The sequence below is a fragment of the Dama dama genome, chromosome 33 (assembly GCF_033118175.1).
Source record: "Dama dama isolate Ldn47 chromosome 33, ASM3311817v1, whole genome shotgun sequence".
Lineage (NCBI taxonomy): Eukaryota > Metazoa > Chordata > Mammalia > Artiodactyla > Cervidae > Dama > Dama dama.
The window spans coordinates 27,526,042-27,548,321 of record NC_083713.1 but is presented as its reverse complement, the minus strand read 5'-3'; the positions used below and the strand labels follow the sequence as shown (position 1 = coordinate 27,548,321).

The window sequence follows — 22,280 nt, the reverse complement described above, 5'->3', positions numbered from 1 at the left end:
TATAGCTGCTCTGCGTCTTCATGGCTGCGCAGGCTTTTCTCTAGTTGTGGCCAGCGGGGGCTACTCTTCGTTGCAGTGTGTGGGTTTCTAATGGCAGTCACCTCTCTTGTGCAGTTTGAGGTCTAGGGCGTGACGGCTTCAGTAGTTGCAGCACATGGGCTCGGTCGTTGTGGCTCCCAGGCTGTAGAGCACAGACTCAATAGTTGTACATGGGCTTAGTTGTTCCCTGGCATGGGGATCTTCCTGGATCAGGGGTCGAACCTGTGTCTCCTGCACAGGCAGGCAGGTTCTTTATCACTGAGCCACCAGGGAAGCCCTGGCTAGTTAGTTTTATTTGTTGTAGTGGCCCAATTCTATCTTAATATGAGAATGATAAAGTCTCATAAAATTTGCAAACTTAGACCTCTTAGCATCTAGGACAGATTTTTATGTTTTAGCATAAAAGTGACTTGTGACTTTTTTTTTCATCACTTAAAATACTTTGCCTATTTCTTTTTTTATTTCCATGGAATCTTTGTTTCTGTTTTAGCAGTCTTAGCTATAAATAACTTCAAGGACAACAGTATTGGATGTCAAGTAGAACCTTTATTTCAGACAAGTATTTATGCCAGTATACTCTAGACTGTGTGCTTTATTTTGAGCATTAAAGAAAGTGATCTGTTTTCCAGTACCTGCATAACAATTGGCCTGCATCCTCTTGAGAAATGTTTAATAAACGCTGGAGCTTTATCATCCAGAGGCTGTTGCCAAATGCTGTTAATTAAGCAAAAAAAAAAAAAAAAAAAAGGTTTTTTTTTTTACAGGTTTGTGAAACAGATCCACTCTTCTCCTTGTAATGGCATCTTAGGTTGAAATCCAGGAAGTAATGGTGTATGGTGTCCATATCCATGATTTCCTGAGTTGGAGAAAAAGTGTGGAACGCATCTGGGGAAAAGGAGGCTCTTTACCAGCTTGTTTCCTGTAAGCTCAATTGGAAGACCTTGTCTGTGCAAATAGATTTCAAAATAGAGCCTGCCCTTTGACTGTCTCCATAATTACATGGCTTGCTCTGTATTTTATTTGGCAGCCAGAGCAGTTAACCCCTGGAAGGAAGGGGCTGATGGTATGGCCAGCTTAGCTCTCCAGACATGTCCATGGGAATGAATAAAGCACTGTTTGGAGAAGCCCATGGCTAAAAACACACCAGAACTCAACTGAAACTTTTAAAAAACAAGTTTAATAATGTTTGTTATGATTGGGTTAAAAACATACTTTGTCCTTATTGTGTTGATTGTAGAGAGGTATTAATTGTTTTTTAAAAAAGTTATGAGTTGGGGGGAGTTCCTTGTTGCTTTGATGTAATCAACATCTGTCAACAGAATGAATTTGCTTTTGTTTAGTTCCAAGGGCCCTTGTCCTTTAGCTTTGCCCCAATCAGTATCTGCTTCAGCCTGGGGCATTCCCCTAGCTGTTTGGATTCCCGCTCCCCGCCCCCTCCACCAGCTTCTTCTTCAACAGATGCACAGGTTATTTCTTGTGAAATGTGAGCTTCTCTCCTCTGTAGTCTCCTTGAAATGGGAAGAAACTTTCAATCTTTCTCATTTACTTTTGAAACATGTACCTCTTAGTACTGGATTATAAAAATCAATGGGAGCTACAGCGAGTGAGGCAGACTATTTAATTTTCCTTTCACGACATTTGTGCAAGTTATCAAATCTATCAAGCGGACAATCAGTGTTTTAGGTCAGGAAATATGCATGGCTGCATTCCCCATGCTATGAGAGCCTGTGCTTCTTCCCTGGGTAATTGGTTGGCGTTCATGAAGTGCGATCTTTCTATGGTTCTAAATCAGCACGTTGAAAATGTCTTTCTGTGGGACAGTCCCTCCTGAGCCTACTGTAGGAACCAGTATTTCTAAACAGTTCAAAATATCTCAGATTGCTGTCACAAAGTTGCTTTTTTTTTTTAACATGAATATATTATTTTAGGAAATAATTTGATTTAAAATTAAAATCATCAATAAGTGTAAGAGCCATATTTGAAAATGAATTAGTGAAGCATTGTTGTTTTCTCTCTTAGTAATCATAAATCATTTAAATCTGGCAGGCATCCCTCCCTCCATCCAAAATAATTGCCTCCATTTGTAAAATCAATTAGATGTTGATACGCTATAAATAATAGTTTTGTTACTAGACTTTGGCATTTGCTCATCATTATGAACAAATACGTTCAGCAAGACATTTTACAGGGTGTCTTTTAAATTGCATATTATCTCTGGTTGACATTGTTGGCTAATGTAAAGTTACACAGGCCACTTTATTGTGTTGTTTTCTGCCCAGATACTTGAAGCCTCTGAAATATACCATAACTTTGAATTGATGGCACTGTGCAGGGTAAAAGTGCTTCCCTGGAAATGTACAATGAAACAGAGGTATTGGTAGCCCACACTTGAGTACAAACGTACTTTGTTTAAGATAATAAGCATTTTAAATGTCTCTTTGAAAGTTCATTCAGAACCTCCCTTAAAAATACTTGTTGACCAAAAGAAAACTTGCATTTCCAAGGGTAAAATCGGTTTAATTAAGGGTCATTAGAAGAGGTGCACATAAAAACCCAGGGCTCAGTGGGTGAAATGGAAGCATTTCATTATGTGGTATAGAATGCATGCGCAGATAACAATTAAAATGGACCCTGAGTAAGAGGCCAATGAATATAGGGCATGTAGTGTGCAGCAATATTAGTTATTTTGAATGCATTCCTCCCCCATCATACTTGAATTCAGCAGTCTCACCTTTCAGACTTAATTGGTAAAGGGAAATAAAATGCAGCTTTTAGAAATTGACGTTATTACTGAACATGAAAATATTTAAAACCATAATGTAGATGTACATTGCAAATGCAAATTTAGGATATGAAAAATGTGCCGCAGGATCCAAAGGACATACAGCAATTTCAAGAGACGTTCAGCTTAAACTAGGAGCTGATAGAGTTTTTATGACACTGAAAATAAATTCTTATTATTACCTGTGATAACTAAGTATTCTAGTATTCATAACAACGTATAGATTTACTGCCTAAGGAAACTATATAGAGTTTCTGTTCCATAATTGACAGTGACAACACTCACTATGATCATGTGTTTTAAGATCAAATTAGTCCAAAGCAGCTCCTTGCTGATCAGGGCTGTCTTCTAAGGTTTCTGATGATTTCCCACTGGTGTGTCCTAAACTTCAGAGTAGTCAACATGCCCCTTCTTTCCTGAAAATAACTTTTAACAAAAGAGGATTTGCTGTGTGTCTTGGGTGAATGATGGTTCCCAGAAGACCAAGGGGCCAGTCCTGAGGCTGATGGAAACCTACCTGGTGTCCCTGCCTCTGATGATTGACATCCATGCATCAAATTGACTGTAACATTGACAGTAGCAAGTTGGAAATTAGATATAGTTATAAAAAGTTCTTCTTACAACTGTATCTGTTCTTCTTGTATTGTTCTTACAATATTGTATTATTCTTATATTGTTCTTCTTATAACTGTATTAGCTGTTTTTCTATTTAATTATGTTTTAAAATTGACATATAGCTGATGTGTCTCATATGTATTCATTTTGGATGTACAAAGCAGTGCTTTTACAAAGAAAGGAAATATATAGGAAATTCAACAAACCTTTTCTAGAATAATCTCTAATAGATAATGTAGTTTGTGACCCTGAATGTAATTGGGATAGATTTTAATTTTGCTCACTCTGCATTTAGAAAATTTGCTAATTGCTGTTTATTTATTTAAAAAATTATTTATTTATTTATTTATAACTGTGCTGTATCTTTGTTGCTGTGTGGGCTTTTGTCTAGATGTGGTGAGTGGGGGTTACTCTCTAGTTGTGGTGGCTTCCCCTGCTTCAGAGCACAGGCTCTGGGGCAAGCAGGCTTCAGTAGTTGTGGCCCATGGGCTTAGTTGCTCCCCGGCATGTAGGATCTTCCTGGATCAGGGATTGAACCTGTGTCTCCTGCGTTGGCAGGCGGATTCTTCACCGCTGAGTCACCAGGGAAGCCCAATTGTTATTTATTAATTACACTATGATAAGCAAAGTTAAGGATTTCCCCCCCACACACACATTTTTATGCCACATTTAATTGGAGAGCCATTATCTTCTAAAGGCACATATTGATGTAAGACCATTTCTTCATTTCACCTGTAAAAACACTAAATTGTTATTTTTTTTGGTTTGTAATGAATAGTTAGTGGAATAAACACAGTATGGTACCTTATTATCCTGTTACTTTGTGACAACATTTATAGGGTATCTTTTATCAGATTAAAAGAAAATATTTTGCTTCCAATAAAAAATATCTTATGAAAGTAGAGTTGCCGAGCACTTTGCAAAACCATAATTGTCAACAGATTGAATATATTCAGGCTATGTTCCCAATGTTTAAGTCATTTGTGTGTGTGTGTGTGGGGGTGCCTGCCTCTTTTTTGGCAGCGAGCTCATTATTTAGCAGAACAGGTATGTTGGCAACACTGTTCATTTTAGAAATGAATGTCTCAAAAGCCTCATTCAGATACCCTAGTAGAGTCCTGATGACTTCATGCCTTGAGTTTAAGGACATAGGAAAGATTCCCCCTGTAATGACTGTCTCCTTGAACTTGATAATACTGATAAAGGTTCTGTCTCTTTCGTGTTATCAGCTGCATTGAAAAAAACCTTCATGAGTCATAAAGTTTATCAGATTCCACATCATCCCAGGGCCTGGGTTGTAGCATGACAGAAGTCAGAAGCCGCTGAATGAGGGCACAACTGTCAGAGCTGAAAGAGACCTCAAAGATTATGAAGCTCATCTCCCTCCCTTTAATGTTTTCTGCGCATGCGTGCTCAGTGGTCAGTCATTTTCGCCTTTTTGCGACCGCATGGACTGTAGCCCCCCACCCCCCACCCCCACCCCAGGCTCCTCTATCCATGGGATTTCCCAAGCAAGCGTACTGGAGTGGGTTGCCATTTCTTTCTCCAGGGGATCTTATCCACCCAGAGATCAAACTGCGTCTCTGACGTCTCCTGCATTGGCAGGCAGATTCTTTACCGATGAGCAATCTGGGAAGCTCGTCTTCTGTAGCAGTGGGTAGTGTCTGTGAAGTGCTCAGCGCAGAGCTTGGCTCCAGTAAGATCTCAGCCGTGTCCACTGTGGTTACTGCTCAGGGTCACACACTTAGTTCCTGGCAGGTCCAGGAGCAGAATCTCTAGCTCCAATGCTGTGTCACTTAGGCCGATTTTTCATCAAGAATATCACCATCTGATATAATTGAATGTATTTGTTGGCTTGCTTCTTGCCCATGTCTCACCATGGAATGTGAGCACCCAGAGAGGGACTTTGTCACTTCGTTTACCGCATGTCTAAAGCATGGTATATAGGAGGAGCTCAGTAGTGAAAGTCACATTGTCGTGTCTGACCCTTTGCGACCCCCATGGAACTCTCCAAGCCAGAATACTGGAGTGGGAAGTCTTTCCCTTCTCCAGGGGATCTTCCCAACCCAGGGATGGAAGCCAGGTCTCCCGCACTGTAGGCGGATTCTTTACCAGCTGAGCCGCTGGGGAAGCCCAGGAGGAGCTCAGTAAGAATTGTCAAATAAAAGAATAAACACATTTTGAGGCCTAAGGTAAACATGTTCAGTGTTGAGAGGGGAAAGGAAGAGACAGAAACTTTTATGGAGCACCTCCTTTTTTTTTTTGGGCCACACGATATGGCTTGTGGGATCTCAGTCCCCCCACCAGGGGTTGAACCCAGGCCACAACAGTGAAAGCCTAGAATTCTAACTACTAGGTCACCAGGGAATTCCTCCATAGAGCGCCTACTTTTTAAAGATGGTTTGAGGATAATGTTACTTCTGCCAATTCTCACAACAGCCTTGTGGTGAGGAAAGCACTACTGTTCCCATTTAGTGGTGAGGAAAGTGGGGCTCAGAAGTTTTGGTAACTCAAGATCTGTCTGACTTCAAAGCTAGTATTATTCTCACTACTGCAATGCCTCCCAGTTAGATCAATTCTAAAACTTTTCATGAAAAATACATTCTTTCTAAATGTTGGCTGGTCTCATGATGTTTATTTTTTTCATGATTAAAAAAAAAATTTCTTTGAAATTGAATCCCTGAAAAAACACACTTTCTAGCCAAGCATGCCAGCTACTAGAGCCCGTGCACAATGTTGAAAGGCAGCTTGGAGCAGCAGACCCAGCCCTGGATTGGGACTTCCAGGACTCTTGCTGGGGCCACCAGAGGTGTGTCTTGGTTCCTCATCCATGAAGTAGTGACATCAACAGCTGTCCCAGTCCCTAACAGCATTGGCAAGGGCTCATGTGTGTGGATCACCCAGAACTCTGCTTAATTATAGAAACTGGCTATGAAGTGTTAACCACTATCACTGTTACTACTTTTATTAGTCTTATCGTCATTAATAGTCATCATAATACATGATTTTCTCAGAAGGGAAACATTTGGGAGCTTGACTTTGGTCCCACCTAGGGATGCAGTTCGGAGAAGGCAATGGCACCCCACTCCAGTACTCTTGCCTAGAAAATCCCATGGACAGAGGAGCCTGGTAGGCTGCAGTCCATGGGGTCGTGAAGAGTCGGACACGACTGAGTGACTTCACTTTCACTTTTCACTTTAATGCATTGGAGAAGGAAATGGCAACCCACTCCAGTGTTCTTGCCTGGAGAATCCCAGGGACGGGGGAGCCCGGTGGGCTGCCGTCTATGGGGTTGCAGAGTCGGACGCGACTGAAGCGACTTAGCAGCAGCAGCAGCAGCAGCAGGTATGCAGTTAGGGAGCTCAGAATCATGGATTGATTCCACCTGAGCCTTTCCTTGGTCATAGCTGGGATCCAGATTTTCCATTCTGTATCCACAGACTAAAGAGCCTCTTGATGAAAGTAAAAGAGGAGAGTGAAAAAGATGGCTTAAAGCTCAGCATTCAGAAAACAAAGATCATGGCATCTGGTCCCATCACTTCATGGCAAACAGATGGGGAAACAATGGAAACAGTGACAGATTTTGTTTTCTTAGGCTCCAGAATCACTGCAGATGATGACTGCAGCCTTGAAATTAAGATGCTTGCTCCTTGGAAGAAAAGCTATGACCAACCTAGACAGCATATTAAAAAGCAGAGACATTACTTTGCTGGCAAAGATCAGTATAGTCAAACTATGGTTTTTTCAGTAGTCATGTATGGATGTGAGAGTTGGACCATAAAGAAGACTGAGTGCTGAAGAACTGATGCTTTTGAACTGCGGTGTTGGAGAAGACTGTTGAGAGTCCCTTGGACTGCAAGGAGATCCAACCAGTCAATCCTAAAGATCAGTCCTGGGTATTCATTAGAAGAACTGATGCTAAAGCTGCAATACTTTGGCCACCTGATGGGAAGAGCTGACTCACTGGAAAAGACCCTGATGCTGGGATAGATTGAAGGCAGGAAGAGAAGCGGATGACAGAGGATGAGATGGTTGGATGGCATCACCAACTCAATGGACATGAGTTTGAGCAAGTTCTGGGAGATGGCGAAGGACAGGGAAGCCTTGCATGCTGCAGTCCATGGGGTCACAAAAGTTGGACATGATTGAGCAACTGAACAACAATGACAACAATTGACAGACTGTCCAGCCAAACCTCTGTCAGTCACCTCCCTGCAGCATGTATCTGGTCAGCAAAGGGAGTTTGGCTTGAGAAAGAGGACAGATTAGGCCAACCCATCACCACTTTTGGAAAAAAAAAATAGTAACTTTTAATAGCTTTCGGATGACTTTTACATTTTCAGAGTGTTTCCTTGTGTGTTGTTAGCTCATGTTTCTAATGCGTGGAAGAGGAATATACTTTATGACGGCAAACTGACCTGTGTCCCCTCAGCTTTGCACTCTGGGGGGAGTTACTTACCTTTGTGTACCTCTGCAACTTCAACTGTGGAGCGGAGTGATAACAGGTCACAACTTACATGGCTCTCATGAAGGTTAATGAGCTAACATATGTAAAGGGCCTAGAGCAGTAATTGATACATAATAAGTTCTCAGTGAAAAAGCTATGACAAACCTAGACAGCATATTAAAAAGCAGAGACATCATTTTGCTGACAAAGGTCCGTCTAGTCAAAGCTATGGTTTTTCCAGCAGTCATGTATGAATGTAAGAGTTGGACCGTAAAGAAAGCTGAGCACTGAAGAATTGATGCTTTTGAACTGTGGTGTTGGGAGAAGACTCTTGAGAGTCCCTTGAACAGCAAGGAGATCCAACCTGTCCATCCAAAGGAAATCAACGCTGAATATTCTTTGGAAGGACTAATAGTGAAGCTAAAGCTCCAATACTTTGGCTACCCGATGTGAAGAGCATTGGAGGGGACCGCAATGCTGGGAATGATTGAGGGCAGAAGGATATGAGGGTGGCAGAGGGTGAGATGGTTGGATGGCATCGCTGACTTGATGGATATCAATTTGAGCAAACTGGGAATAGTGAAGGACAGGGAAGCCTGGCATGCTGTGGTTCATGGGGTTACAAACAGTCATCTCAGACACCACTTAGCAACTGAACAGCAACCATAAGTTCTCAGTACTGGAAGCTATAGTGAAGCCCATAGTTTCTTTCTCATTTTGCTTTTTTAAGTATTCTTGAAGGAACTACTGTTTTTTGAGCATCTACTAAATGTAAGGCACTTTCACATACTTTATCCCAATTAATTCTCACTTGAGACTGAAAACAAGATTCTTGCTCGGGCCCACACAGCTGAGAAGTAGTAGAGCTGAGACGAAAGCCCAGGCTTCTGATTTCTAGCTGCCACTTTCACTAGGAAACTGCCCTGCCCTTCTCAGACCAGGTAACACCCCTGGGGATGGTGGTGGTGTCTTTAGGGAAATATTGTACTTTACAAACTTTAGGGAATATGTATCTGCCTCTATCAAACAAAGGTGATATTCCTGGCAGTATTTTGTCTGGTATTTGGAATTGTTTAAAATAATACCTGAAATAGCTCTGTAGGTTTTATTCAACAATATTATATTCAACTTTCTGGAAGAACGTAATTGAGTGAAACTTATGACCCTGACAGGCTTCCCTGGTGGCTCAGATGGTAAAGAATCTTCCTGCAATACAGGAGACCTGGGTTCAATCCCTGGGTGGGGAAGAGCCCCTAAAGAAGGAAATGGCTACACACTCCAGTAATCTTCCCTAGAGAACTCCATGGACAGAGGAGCCTGGTGGGCTGCAGTTCAAGGGGTCACAAAACAGTCAGACATCACTGAGTGACTAACTTTCTACTATGACACTGAATCAATGACCATTGGAGTCTGTTTGCATCAGTGCCTTTTTCCAGTTCACTTAGAGATCTTGAGTTTTGGGGCCAATACTCGCCTGCAAGTTGTGTTTCCATTACTCTAGGCCAGTAATTCTGAAACTTTAGTGTGCATGAGAATCACCCTGGGTGAGGGTTTGTTAAACACAGATCCCTGAATTCATCCCACAGTTTGGGTCAGTAAATTGAGGAGGGGCCCAAGAATTTGCATCTTTTCCCCATGTGATACTCAGATGCTGGTCTGGGCATCACATTTTGAGAACGAGTTCTCTAGATCGGGAGTTGACAAACTTCTCTAAGGGGCAGGTAGTAAATATGTTAGGCCTTGTGAGCCACATGTTCTCTGTCACAGCTATTCAACTTTGCTACTGTCGTGCAAAAGCAGCCATGACTAATTATAAGTGAATGAGTATAACTATGTTCCAATAACTCTTTATTTATGGATTTATGGGCACTGAAGTTTGAATTTTGCATAATTTCATGTTATAAAATGGGATTTTTCTTATGATTTTTTTCAACCATTCATAAACATAAAAATCATTTTCAATTTGTTGGCTCTATGAAAACAGGAAGCAGGCTGGATTTGCCCTTTGGGTTGTAGTTTGCCAGCCCCTGACACGCAATTATGGCATGTAAGGGAGATTTAAACTACTGTTTTAATTATAAAAATAATGCAAGTGAATGTTCCTAAAAGTCTATTAGTTTAGAGAAAATAGAATGAATCAGGAAGTCTTCCTTCCCACCCCAGCCCCAATCAGATGCCCCAGAAATAACCACTATTGATGAATATCAATCTTCAGAAATTTTATAGGCATATACAAACTTATATAAATGCATAAGCTCTTTTTACCTTAATGAGTTTTTCATACGTACTGCTCAGCATTTCCTAGCAATCTATTGTGACTTCTTCCTATATCAATATGCAGAGATGATTTAGCTTTTTCTCTTTAATACCTCTCTACTTTTCTGTCTTCTGTTGTGTAGATTTACCATAATATATTTAACCAGTCCCCTATGGATGGACATCTGGATTATTGCTCATTTTTTTCTACCACAAACAGTGCTGCAGTTCATCGTCACACTTCCATCACTGCATATGGTAGAGCCCTAGGAGATGAGCCGAAAAGTCAAAGGATATGTGCATTTAAAATTTTGATAGATATTTCTAAATTCCAATTGTGGGTACTTTTGGAGCCTACATTCATTTTCTTTCAGGGTTGCACCCTACATTTTTACTATTTAGTCTTTATCTGACTTGAGCTTTCATTACAATGAATTTCAGTATAATGTCTCGCTGCACATGAATTTAACACAGAGTAGTAATCCTATCGAGGGCAAAAAAGTGCAGCTGGCAATTTGTCCAGGATTCGTGAAAGGAAAACGACCTTAAAGAATATAAAGCCACCCAAACAGTGCCCTGAATCTAGGGTCATCCTGGACATGGCTGCGTTTAAGGTACCACAGCACAAATTGCTCTTATTATAGACCTGGTGTTTTGCAGATATTTCTATATGTTTGTTTCCCACTAGGGTAGAGTTTTCCATTGTCAAACATTTAAGTAAACATAGCATTAGCTAATAAATATGCTGTACTACTATTGTAGTAGAGCTCAGAATATCACTGCTTTCCTTTCTGTTTGGAGCTTTTTCTTTTTTGAACCAATAAAGGATTATTATAATGATTTAATAGACAACGACACAACTGAAAATGTAGCACTAAGTAGGTTTTTGGTTTTGTTTTTTTTTTACTTAACATACGTCTATTTCTGCTCCCAGGTTGTCATAGGATTTTCTCGTCACCACTCAATCATATCTACTTACACAAGCAGTCAAGCCGTCAACAAAGAAGAAATTTCTTTTTCCGGAGACAAAGAGAGATTTCCCACAGTATAGTTTTCCCGGCTGCAGTTTCTCCAGCTCATCCAGTCCCTAAGGTACTGCACTGCCTATTATCTGTTGCTTTTTCCAGCCAAGAAAAAGGTTAACTACAGAAGCGATGGGGTGTTTTTGCACCTTTGATTTCTGAGCCGTCTGAATTATAATTTTTAAACTTGGTCTGTGATATAAAACTGTGATTTGGGAAGTGTTAACATCCTGCAGTTCTATAATATTCACTTTTTAAAATAAGGCACTGGGCTTCTAACTGCTTAATTCTTGTAGAATTTAAATTCCTATCATGAAATTTTCCATATTAAATTTCTACCATGAAGATAAGATTCTATGTATGTAGTTTCTTAACTTTTAAAAAAAATTTTTTTGCCGACAGTTGGAATCATTTAAGAAAGATTCCTTGAAACCAATACACTAGGCGTTTTTTTCCTAAAGCTTGCTTTTACATTTTCTGTGTTACTATTAATGCTGTCTTTCAGTTGTCCTTTAGAGTAAATTAGATAAAACATCTTGTCTCAAAGCATTCTTGATTTTTTTCAGAGAGTATAATTCTGTGAAAGACAATCTATCCATTTTTCCAAATGCAATGTAAAGGAGGTGTGGGGATCATTTAGGAAGAGTGAGAATAGCTGAAAGAAAGAAAGATTTGCCTTGAAAATCACCTGCTTTCCCGCTTTCTATGACTTTTTTTGCGGGATAGTAAATCCACATTAAGTACATCATACTCCCTGAAGGTGAGTGGCCCATTTTTGTGACAAGAGATGACAAGACAGGCCACCAGAGCCCAGAGTATGTCTCTGGTGTTTCCTTCGTTGAAAACAAAAAAGAAGTCTCCAGAGAGGTGAATGTATTGTTCTAGAATTTCAGTGACAAGCCAACAGCCCTTCTGCCTGTGGTTGTAACCTGGCCAGATTGCATAGCCGGGAGGAGGCGGGGCGGTGGAGACGGAGCGCTTTGTGGGCGCCGGCACCGCAGCCATAGGAGGGAAGATGCTCATTCTATACTTGGCTGCAGCAGCCCAAGCCGTGGTGTTACCTGTGTCAGAAAGGCCCATCTGAACACAGGAGTAAGTGAAGGTCCTTAAATCCTGTGTGATGCCGTTCACAAAGCACGGAGCCCTAACCTTCACCCTTCCACAGTTGCTGTGATGTTCACTGAATAGTGTTATCGCCCTCAGCTTCCTGTCCCCAACGTCTGTGTAGCCTTACTGGGTGCTGTTCAACAAAACTCATGTGGCAGTTGCCATAAATAGTTGGTAAAGAGCTATGCACAACCTGGGTCTGAAAGGAGCTCTGTGTGTGAGACAGTATTTATTTTCTGAATATTGCCCATGAATTTCAGTTAGTAGGGGAGAAGGTTCTCCAAGGGTGGTCAGAGTTGAACATTTTGAGTTTCAGAGGAGGGAGGAGTTTGTTTTTGACAAATTATGAAAGTGTTCCAAGTATTTTTTATGTACTTGGGGGAAAAGAAAGGAAAAGGCAAAAGAGCTGTTTTGTTTTGTCCTCTAGTTCCTTCTTAGTTTGGGTACAGTTACAACATGTAGGGGAAGTGTGTATTTGATAGACATCCATGAACTTGACAGTCTGCCTTTTACATACATTCATTGGGAGAGGGTGTTGTGGGCTACCCTTTGCATAAATTTTATCTTTGTGTCGAGGAGATGAAAGCACTCTTAATTAACCATTTGGCGGTTGGGGAACTTGGTGCTATTTGTCATCAATGGCAATTCTAACAGGGTTGGAGGAGGAAGAAAAGAAAACTTCTGTTTGTTTTGACCAGAAGTCTCCTTCAGTCCAGCGTGACTCAAAGCACCAGTAAGGTTAACAGACCATCCAGAGGCAGCACTAACAGGCCACGTTAAGTTCAAAAGGGCAGGGGAAGGAACCGGGGGCAGCCTGGAGGGTCTGTTGTGCTGGCTTCGGAGGTCGGTGCTCCGGCAGGAAGGGCAGAGCTCCATGAAGCAGGAGGCTGTGTGCGGAAAAAATGATCCCATTGTCGTGCGCTGGGTTCTGATCTTCGTTTTCAATCCTTTTTCCTCAAGCACATAAAGAAGCCAGACTATGTGACGACAGGAATTGTACCCGACTGGGGAGACAGCATAGAAGTTAAGAATGAAGATCAGATTCAAGGGCTTCGCCAGGCTTGTCAGCTGGCCCGACATGTCCTCCTCTTGGCCGGGAAGAGTTTAAAGGTGGCGTCTCATGAAACCTCGCAAGACTTGCCTAAAGGGCAGCAAACCTTCCCCCCATTTTCCCTGTTTCCTTTACCTCTTCTTTTGTACACATCTAATTTGTTAAAAATTAAGTAAAACCTTGGGATAGGGGACAAGAATTGTATATTTTCTGTTTATTCAAAAGATAATTTAAAATCCAAATTCACTGTTAAGGAACAGAATTCAGAAGACAGCTTGGGCTCAGTCAGCCTATCCAAGTAGCTGCATGACAGACAGCTTTGACTTCTGCCTTGTTACTCCTGCCTATAATTTCTGCTTTTATTCCCCACATTATTTCTTGTGCCTGAAGAGTTGCTTTGCCTCATACTTTGTCTCCTATTTTCTTGCATTGGTTCTGCAAAGAAAGATCAGACCAGACACACTAAGCTGTAGGTAATTCAGCAATGTAATTGTATGCAACTATCTTACTATAAGATTTAGGTCTTTCAGAATAATCTGAAACTGAATCTGAATCCTGCTCTGTAAGGATCATAAAAGAAAATACTGGCCTATAGTTTCCAAAAGGTGGGCAGCATTTAGGAAATGAGACTCAAATATGAAACACTTAGTGTAACATCTGTGTGATAGACTTATTATAGGAACACAATTAACCATAATGTGAATATAAAATAACATAAAACAGTTGAAGGAATGTTAATTTTCAATAAAAGATCTTGTTTTAGACTTATGATATGTGAGTTCATGGAGACAGTCTTTATGTGCCCACAAAACTTGATTTTAGTTTTCTTTTTTTTTTTTTTTTTATTTTAGTTTTCTTTTAGTTGGGGAGCAATTGGATATCTTCTAGTAAGGGAAAAATATTTTTAAAAACACATTGATTTGTTTTGATATGAAAGAAATCAAGATTAGTGAAACAGAATTTCTACAAAATTTATCAAACTAATTTTTTCAGATGATGATCCGTAACTTCCATGCCATCACTGCAAAACCCATGTAATGTTTTGCTGGGATAAAAAGGCATGGGTTGACCTACTTTTCAAGCTTTGTCACCTCAACTGAAGATCCTTTTGAGAATTTATATGCTTTGATCAGCCGAGGCCACTAACCACTGAAGAAGAGGAAGGAATTGCCTCAGAACTGTGTATTTTAAATCTTCAGGCTAAAAAGGAATCCTGTCATTTAATGATTCACAAGTGATTGAAAGGATCTTAGAGTTTAAAATGGCCATTTCCTAATAGCCCATAACACCGCCATGTACCCAAACAATTGTCAGAAAGGCACAGTTTAGGATTTTGGTGTTAATCATAATTAATTAAAATGTTGTATCACAAGTTTATCACAGTAAATTTGTACAACCTCTTCTGGAAGGGTTGTAGGCATAGTCAATAAATATAGGAGATATCTCCAACTGTCACTTCACAATTTCTTTATTTAATATTTCAGGTTGACATGACAACTGAAGAGATAGATGCTCTTGTTCATCAGGAAATAATCAGTCATGATGCCTACCCCTCACCTCTAGGCTATGGAGGTTTTCCAAAATCCGTTTGTACCTCTGTAAACAACGTGCTTTGTCATGGTATTCCTGACAGGTATTCATTGCTTAATAACATATTCTTCCTTTGGAAACTGAAACATGAAAGTAAGATCTATAATGTATGTTGAAAGACACTATAGTTTAATTGAAACCTGCTTGCAAACTTTTGAAACCGATTATGGTAAAGCAACAATTCTGAAGTATTTTGTTTCTAAATGGACATAATACCACCATTTAATGTTTGTTAAAGCAATACGTAATCTGAAAAGGTGGTTGTACATTAAATATTTCTTTTACCATCTCAAATTTTTAACCATCTACTATTGTTTTGGCTCTTTGCAAAATTAAGGTAATAATAAGTATATTTTGTGACAAAGGAGGCAAGGATATACAATGGAAAAGAGAATAAGTAGATTTTTAAACAGTGATGATACATGTTCATATTATGTATTTCTAGTAAAAATGATATGACTAATTTAAGTTAAAGATTAGATACAGTTATTCCACTCAATCCTTCTCCACTCTGAATTATCATCACTATTCATTGGGCTTCTGATGGTAGTCATTAGGTATTTATTTTTATATTCCTTTTATTGGGATCTATCATCATTTTTTTTTTTTCTGTTTATGTTTCAGTCGACCTCTTCAGGATGGAGATATTATCAACATTGATGTCACGGTGAGTAAATCATATAAAAAACAGTCTTTGATCAACTTCGGAATTGCTGGTAGCAACAGGAAGAAGAGTGGATTGAAAACGTGAAATGCGCCAATGGAAGTGCTGTTTACTTCCAGACCCAGACACAAGCAGCTGGTTTCCTTTTTTGTCTTTAACGCTGTGTTTATTCCAAGTAAACCCAGGCCTGACTTGAATTTAGGGCTGGAATCAGATGCACTGAGATCAATGTTGGCCTAAGTGAAATGTCAACCCAATCCTGCTATGTGTCATGTTTTTGAGAAGGTGTAATTGTTATTGATCCACTGTGTAGTTAATGCAGAGCCCTACAGCACTGGGCAGCTGCTGAAGCTAGATATATATGAGATGAGCTAAGGCGAAGAAAGCCAGCATTTTTCCTTCACTCTGCCAAGATTGATCTTCCTCTTCCTGCTGATTTTGAGTGGGGCCTGTCATTATCTTACTCTGTCATTAGGGGCTACATTGGCCTGTGTGTGTCAGTCTATTTGGACAGAAACTCTTTTGCTAGCAGTGTTCCTTAGATTTATTAAAATCCCTGAAGGTAACGTTGTGTTCCATTTCTGGTATAGACAGCCTTGAACTCGAAGCATACACGCAGAGTGCTTTTCTCTCTTGAACTTAAGTTTTCACCAAATGGTTAACAGCCTTTCTTTCAAATAACAGCCCCAGGTAATTTAACACAGGAACTTCACACTGTACAAGCTCTAACCTTTTCTAATTTTCTTAGCCTTTCATAGTTCTCAGACTTAGGTTACTTGTGCTTTGGCAGTTCGTTTTACTAAAAAATTATGAAATGGTACCTTAGGATAATGGAGATTGTAAATAAATTCTATACATCTGACGATTAATAAGTATATTTTAAATAAATAAATATAAAGTAAACATCTGCTGAGAGCTAGTTGAGACAGACAGCATTTCTATTAGTGAGAAAATATTCTTAATAATAGTGATTTCATGTCCAGGTCATGAAACTTGGATGGGAGTGGGAATGTGGTAGAGGTTGGCATGCAGTAGTTTAGTTCAGTCTGTTTTTAGTTGTTTAAATTAGTTCAACCTTTTCTCTTCATATCAATTTGTCTTAGTATATAGCCAAAAATTCTTTTATGGTGAATACTCTCTATATCATTTTGTCCTACTTAGAATATTTGAACATTTGTTCCACATATATTGTTGCTCTCTCTCCAGCTCAGAATATGTAGAAGGAGGTATTTTATGAAGTATACATGAAATAAAGTATTTTTCATGATGCATTTTTCTTTTGGATTATACCTGACTTAGAGGCTATCCATTTATTATCTCACCTAATCACCCCTAATAAAAATTGCTGCTTTCAATGAAATCAGCACACCCTTCCCGCCTGTTTCCAATGTGCCCAAAGAGAATAGTCTCTGCCTTTCCTAAGTTTCCTGAAGACTTTCAGTAAACAATTTCATTTTTAACATTCAAATGATCAAAGTGAAATGTTTTCAAGTGTCTCAAAATGTGAGGACTTTTCACATGGCACAGTGGTAAAGAATCTGCCTGCCAATGCAGGAGACACAAGAGATGTGGGTTCGATCCCTGGGTCAGGAAGATTCCCTGGAGAAGGGAATGACAATCCACTCCAGTGTTCTTGCCTGGGAAATTCTGTGGACAGAGGAGCCTGGTAGGCTACAGTCCATGGGGTTGCAAAGAGTTGGATGCAGCTAAGCACGTGCACAGGGAAATGTGAAGGGAACAAGGAAACATATAGGTCAGTAACTTCAATTATATTTCTCATGAAATATTTTATTAAATGAAAGGCTTCATTACTTATCAGAAAATACTCATTACATTTTATAATTGCTTACATCTAGTATATATCACAAGAAAATAGACTTCCCCTTGAAAGTTGAATGTTTAAAAAAAAAGGTGATGTGATACCCCATAATAGTTGCTCAGTAAACATGTTAAATGTTATTAAATTATTAATAAGTGAAGAATTAAATAAATGAAGTATAAAACAAGAATAGTTTGTGGATAAAAACAGTAATTGTAGATAATTGCCACAGACTTTCAAAAGTATTATTTCCTTATATATTGAATCTTTCAAGTAGTCATTTTTAGACTAGTGAAAAGTAATATGAAAAGGCAAATAATGATTTTTTAAATATATTTTTACTTGAATAGCAACTATAGAAGCATTCAGAGTTACGATTTTGTCTTAATAATTACTCTTTATTAATAAATGTTATCTTCTTGTGTATAAAGTAAAAATTTGTACTCTCTTGGGTTACAAATGGGAATAAATATATAAAACACTGTTGTATTGCAAGGTCACTTGATATAGTAGGAAAAACACTTGATTAGAAGCCAAGAATCCATCATATTGACCTGGATCTGCCTCTTGTTTTCTGCCACTAACCTTAGACAAGTCACTTGTCTGTGCCTCCATTTCCTGACTTGAAAAGGGAAGATAAAGACTTCTCCTGCCTCCCTTACAGAGCATATAAAAGTATTTTTAATGAAGAAGAGTATACAGATTAATTCCATATTAAAACAGAAAGCTCAGATAAACATCTTTTTTATTATAGTTTCTGCATTCTACTTCATGAGAAAGAGAAATGTGAAAAATAATTACATAGGACAAATTTATGCAAAATAGCAAATTCCATGCTATATCAAAGGATCAATATTCAACCAGTCTCCTCTACCTTCTGTATTTATTACAGTGTTTGGTAATTATTGATTTTTATAATGAATATGGTGTCTTTCAAGATCCTGCAGGGCCTTCTGAGTCATTGAAGACAGATAAAATGCTATTTTCTGTAATTTTATTCTTAAACCTGTTTTGTTATATTCTGATTCTTTAAAAATCCATGTATAGTGTTTTCTGTTAACATTCTGCTATCTGGAACATTTGATTAAGATTTCACTTCCATACAGGATTTTTCTATAACTTATTTCATTCCAATATTGAGCCATGTCAGTTCTTGGAACTGAATTCTTCTTCTGTCTGTTATAACACTGATACATCTATCTTATTTCTTGTTGTCATTATCTATCACTTCCAAGTGTGGGGCTGGTAAATAAAAGATAAGTATTTTTATGACACTTGAAGAAACTTTTCACTGTGTTAAATACTTCTGAATTCTCTAAACCTATTGTAGTAATCATGGGTCAATGTCTTTGGTCACTATTTTTGCATATATAATTTTGCCTCAGAAATAAAATGAGGACTCAAAATGTTAAAGAATATTGATAATCATAGTGCTGAAAGAGCCATGCTAGTCATGTATTTATTTAAACTTTTGTAATATCATTGTGTACCTTTTTCATGTTTCTGTAAGGTTATTTCTTCTTTTTTTGTAGGTAAACTTAATAATTCCGGAAGGGTGAAACACATGAATCTACTAAATATATAAAGGAATGCAACGTAGGAGAATAGATTTTTAAACAAGGACATATTTGTACATTTCTGCCTGTGTTTAGGTTTACTACAATGGCTACCATGGAGACACCTCTGAAACATTTTTGGTGGGCAATGTGGATGAATGTGGTAAAAAGTTAGTGGAGGTTGCCAGGAGGTGTAGAGATGAAGCAATTGTGGCTTGCAGAGCGGGGGCTCCCTTCTCTGTCATTGGAAACACAATCAGGTAAGCCTTGCAGTGACAAATAAAGGGAGGGTTGGCAGATGGTACAAAGGTTATTGGTGGCTTAGTGTAAAGTTGATGACATGTTTTGTGATTTAGAACCATCATTTCAGTCTGATATCAGTATGTGAACTGCCAGCGTGCAGTGCTGTTCCCTGAGTTTAAAAAAAAGAAAGATTTCAAAAAAGTGAATTATATCAGGTCAACAAAGAAACTTATAGAAGCAGCAAGCAATATTTATATGACTGCTTTAATTTTAGCTCAGCGTGTTGGTCTGTAGTGTTCCTATATTCAAACTCATACCAAACATGGAAGAGTAGCTAAGAAGAGGTAAGTATCTCAAATCTTGAATAGGAGACTGGAGAAAAGCTAGATTTTATAAAGGCGTGAAGTGAAATTATTCCTGTGACAGAAAGATAAAAAGCATTAGCTCAAGCAAGGCTTACCTTTCAAATTAGTGCATTAGCAAACAGCCTGAAAGGGTGATCTTTTTTTTTGGTCTGGTTCATTTTTCCTGTAAACCACTGTTTACTTTCCATACAGCCTTCTGTGCTTGCTTTTTGAGAGTATGTGTATTTTCTGAATTCAAGACTTTTCTTTGTAATCTGTTACCTACTTTAGATCTCTTTTTTTTCCCCTAACTGTTTTGAAGTAGATGTGCAGGATATGTGTTTTCATTTAAAAGTAACATATTTTAATAAAGATGGTTACATTGGTACCTTTTAAAGTACTGCTCTCATTAATATGAACCATTGAATACTTCCCATTTGTCTGAAGGATGGAAGGCTTAGTCACCTTGAAAAGATGCTGCCTTTTTTCTTCGTAAGCCTTCGAATACTTTAAGAAAAAAGGCAGTAAAATATCAGTTAAATGTATTTATGGCTTTAAAAATATTGTAACAGTGCCTGAATCAAACTTTAGTAAAATCTCTTTGGGTTATATCGGAGAAGCTTTTATTGAAGACTTTGAACAAAATTGTGTTTTTGACAGTTTTAAATTATAGGCTAACTAGCCTGGGAAAAAAGGATAGTGTCTCTCTGTTCTTTCATAGGAAATGTTGAATCAGACCCCTACTGGGAAAAGAAATTTAATGCATATCTCACTATCTTACTGTCCATGAATATAATAGAAATGAATTCAAAATGCAGTTTTATTTTTGCAAATGGGATGAGTCGATAGATGTACCTCATATTTTTGAACACCTAGGGTTCAACAAATTTACTGGTGGTGCTCTTGCATTTTAACAAAATTTATTCTTCAGTAGAAGGGGGCAGAGAACACTAGATTCTTATTCAAGCATTCTATCGAGCTCTGCATTCATGGCTGTGTCTAAAGGGCATGTCAGCCTTTGATTCTCTCTGAGAGGTAATTATCCTTTTCCTGTCACGGAACAACAAATGATAGCTAACTACAGAGGCACATTTGCAGTAGTCACATTCATCAACTGCAGAAAAAAAAAATTCAATTTAATTGTGCAACACAGCTGCACATGGGCTTTTGAGCATTTCTGTTGTTCTCCCTGTCTCGCTATTCCTCCCTCCAGATCTATTTTTTAAACTTTTTTTTTCTGTTTTTTTTCCCCTTTTTTTGTCTCTTCTTCCATTTTTACTCTCTGTACTTTCTTGTTAAAGTAATTTTCCTTTGTGGCTCTCATTCTTTTTTCCCCATTGAAGGCTATGAATGTAGAAAATTATCACAATTACTCATATAATTGAGCCTCTTTGTAGCAAGTGCAACTCCAGTAGCCTTTCTCCATCATGAAAATGGTTTCATTATAGGGTTTTTCATATTCTCTGACACCATCTACACAGAGGAACAGGCGTGCAGATGAGACGTACTAGGAACAGGCTAGATCAGTAAGGTCACAGTAGGAATAATTAGCTCTGCTATGGAAAGAGCATCTAGGCCTTTTACTGCTACATAAATGTACTGTCCGTGGCTTTTAGTCACAAAAAAACTTACTAACAAATGGAGCTCCCGCCTACTACTTTGAAAAAAAGATTTGTATCAACACTACAATTTTCCATCATTAAGACTAATAACATAGAGCCTAGTATACATCAAGGGGAATAAAAAGAAAAATCTCACATTCAAGTGGCGGCTGGGTGCTGACCTTTGTTCCCTTTTTTTGTGTACGACTTAACTCTTTACAAAAAAGAGCCACACGCCACACCAACATGCAGGTGAACTCCAGCTAGTACTAGCAAAGCATAGCATTCAGTCGGAAAATCTGATAAATCTCCATGCAGGATAATGCATTTCATTACATATTCACTACATTAATTCTAGCTACATAAAAAAAAAAAGAAGAAGAAGAGTAAAATTGAAAGTGACATTGAATTTTAGCTATCTGGATGCAAAGGTCAGTTTTCGTAGAGAATGAATTTGCATGTACAAACTCCTTTGAAAACCAGATCAGTGCCGACAACCGCACTTACAAAACTATGTGAAAAATAACATAGACAATGAACTTTTTCCGTTACTCTAATGCATTTCATTATTTAGATGGTTTGTGTCTGCCTCTGAGGAGGAAACTGGCCCTGAGTCTAACAAATATTTGTTCTAATGTGTTAAGGCAGTGTTTCTGGACATCTGTTATTTCGCCTTTTCTTATTCAGGCAAACTCTCAAGGGAGTAAATAAACAGTCTCCACCTTTAAGCCAGAAGTACTCTGAATCATTATAGACCAAAGGTTTACAAACATCTTTCAACTCAGCCTCCTTTAAGATATTCACCATCGTTTGCATAGCCTCTCTCTACTCTTTCAGTAGTATCATGTCAAAAGCCTGGTGATCTTTATAGGAAATTTTGAAATTCTCTGAAACCTGAAGAATAGGATATCTCCGAAGAAGTATTGGCTAAAAGAGTTCTCTCTGTGCCCTTCTTTTTTATGAGGGATGTCTAGTGATCTTTAGGTTACAGCGTTATTATGCTCACTGTACCTCCATTTGCATTAAAATATTTCTAAATCTGTATTTTTGTAATTATCCTTAGATGATATGAGCTGTACATATGAGAATACTGTGAATGTGTAGATTCATGCATCACAAATATGTGACAGTTCAATCAAAAATA

General features: G+C 38.6%; 1 protein-coding gene across 2 annotated transcripts in view; it reads left to right on the top strand.

The window, feature by feature from the left end:
• The window catches only part of METAP1D (methionyl aminopeptidase type 1D, mitochondrial), a 71,408-nt gene that overhangs the window by 42,546 nt on the left and 6,582 nt on the right, over positions 1–22,280 (top strand). For both annotated transcript variants that reach the window (XM_061135074.1, XM_061135075.1), the window contains 5 exons: positions 11,074–11,231; positions 13,229–13,378; positions 14,804–14,952; positions 15,534–15,576; positions 19,045–19,208. In XM_061135074.1, the coding sequence (XP_060991057.1) occupies positions 11,074–11,231; positions 13,229–13,378; positions 14,804–14,952; positions 15,534–15,576; positions 19,045–19,208 (664 nt within the window). The remainder of the gene's footprint in view (positions 1–11,073; positions 11,232–13,228; positions 13,379–14,803; positions 14,953–15,533; positions 15,577–19,044; positions 19,209–22,280) is intronic.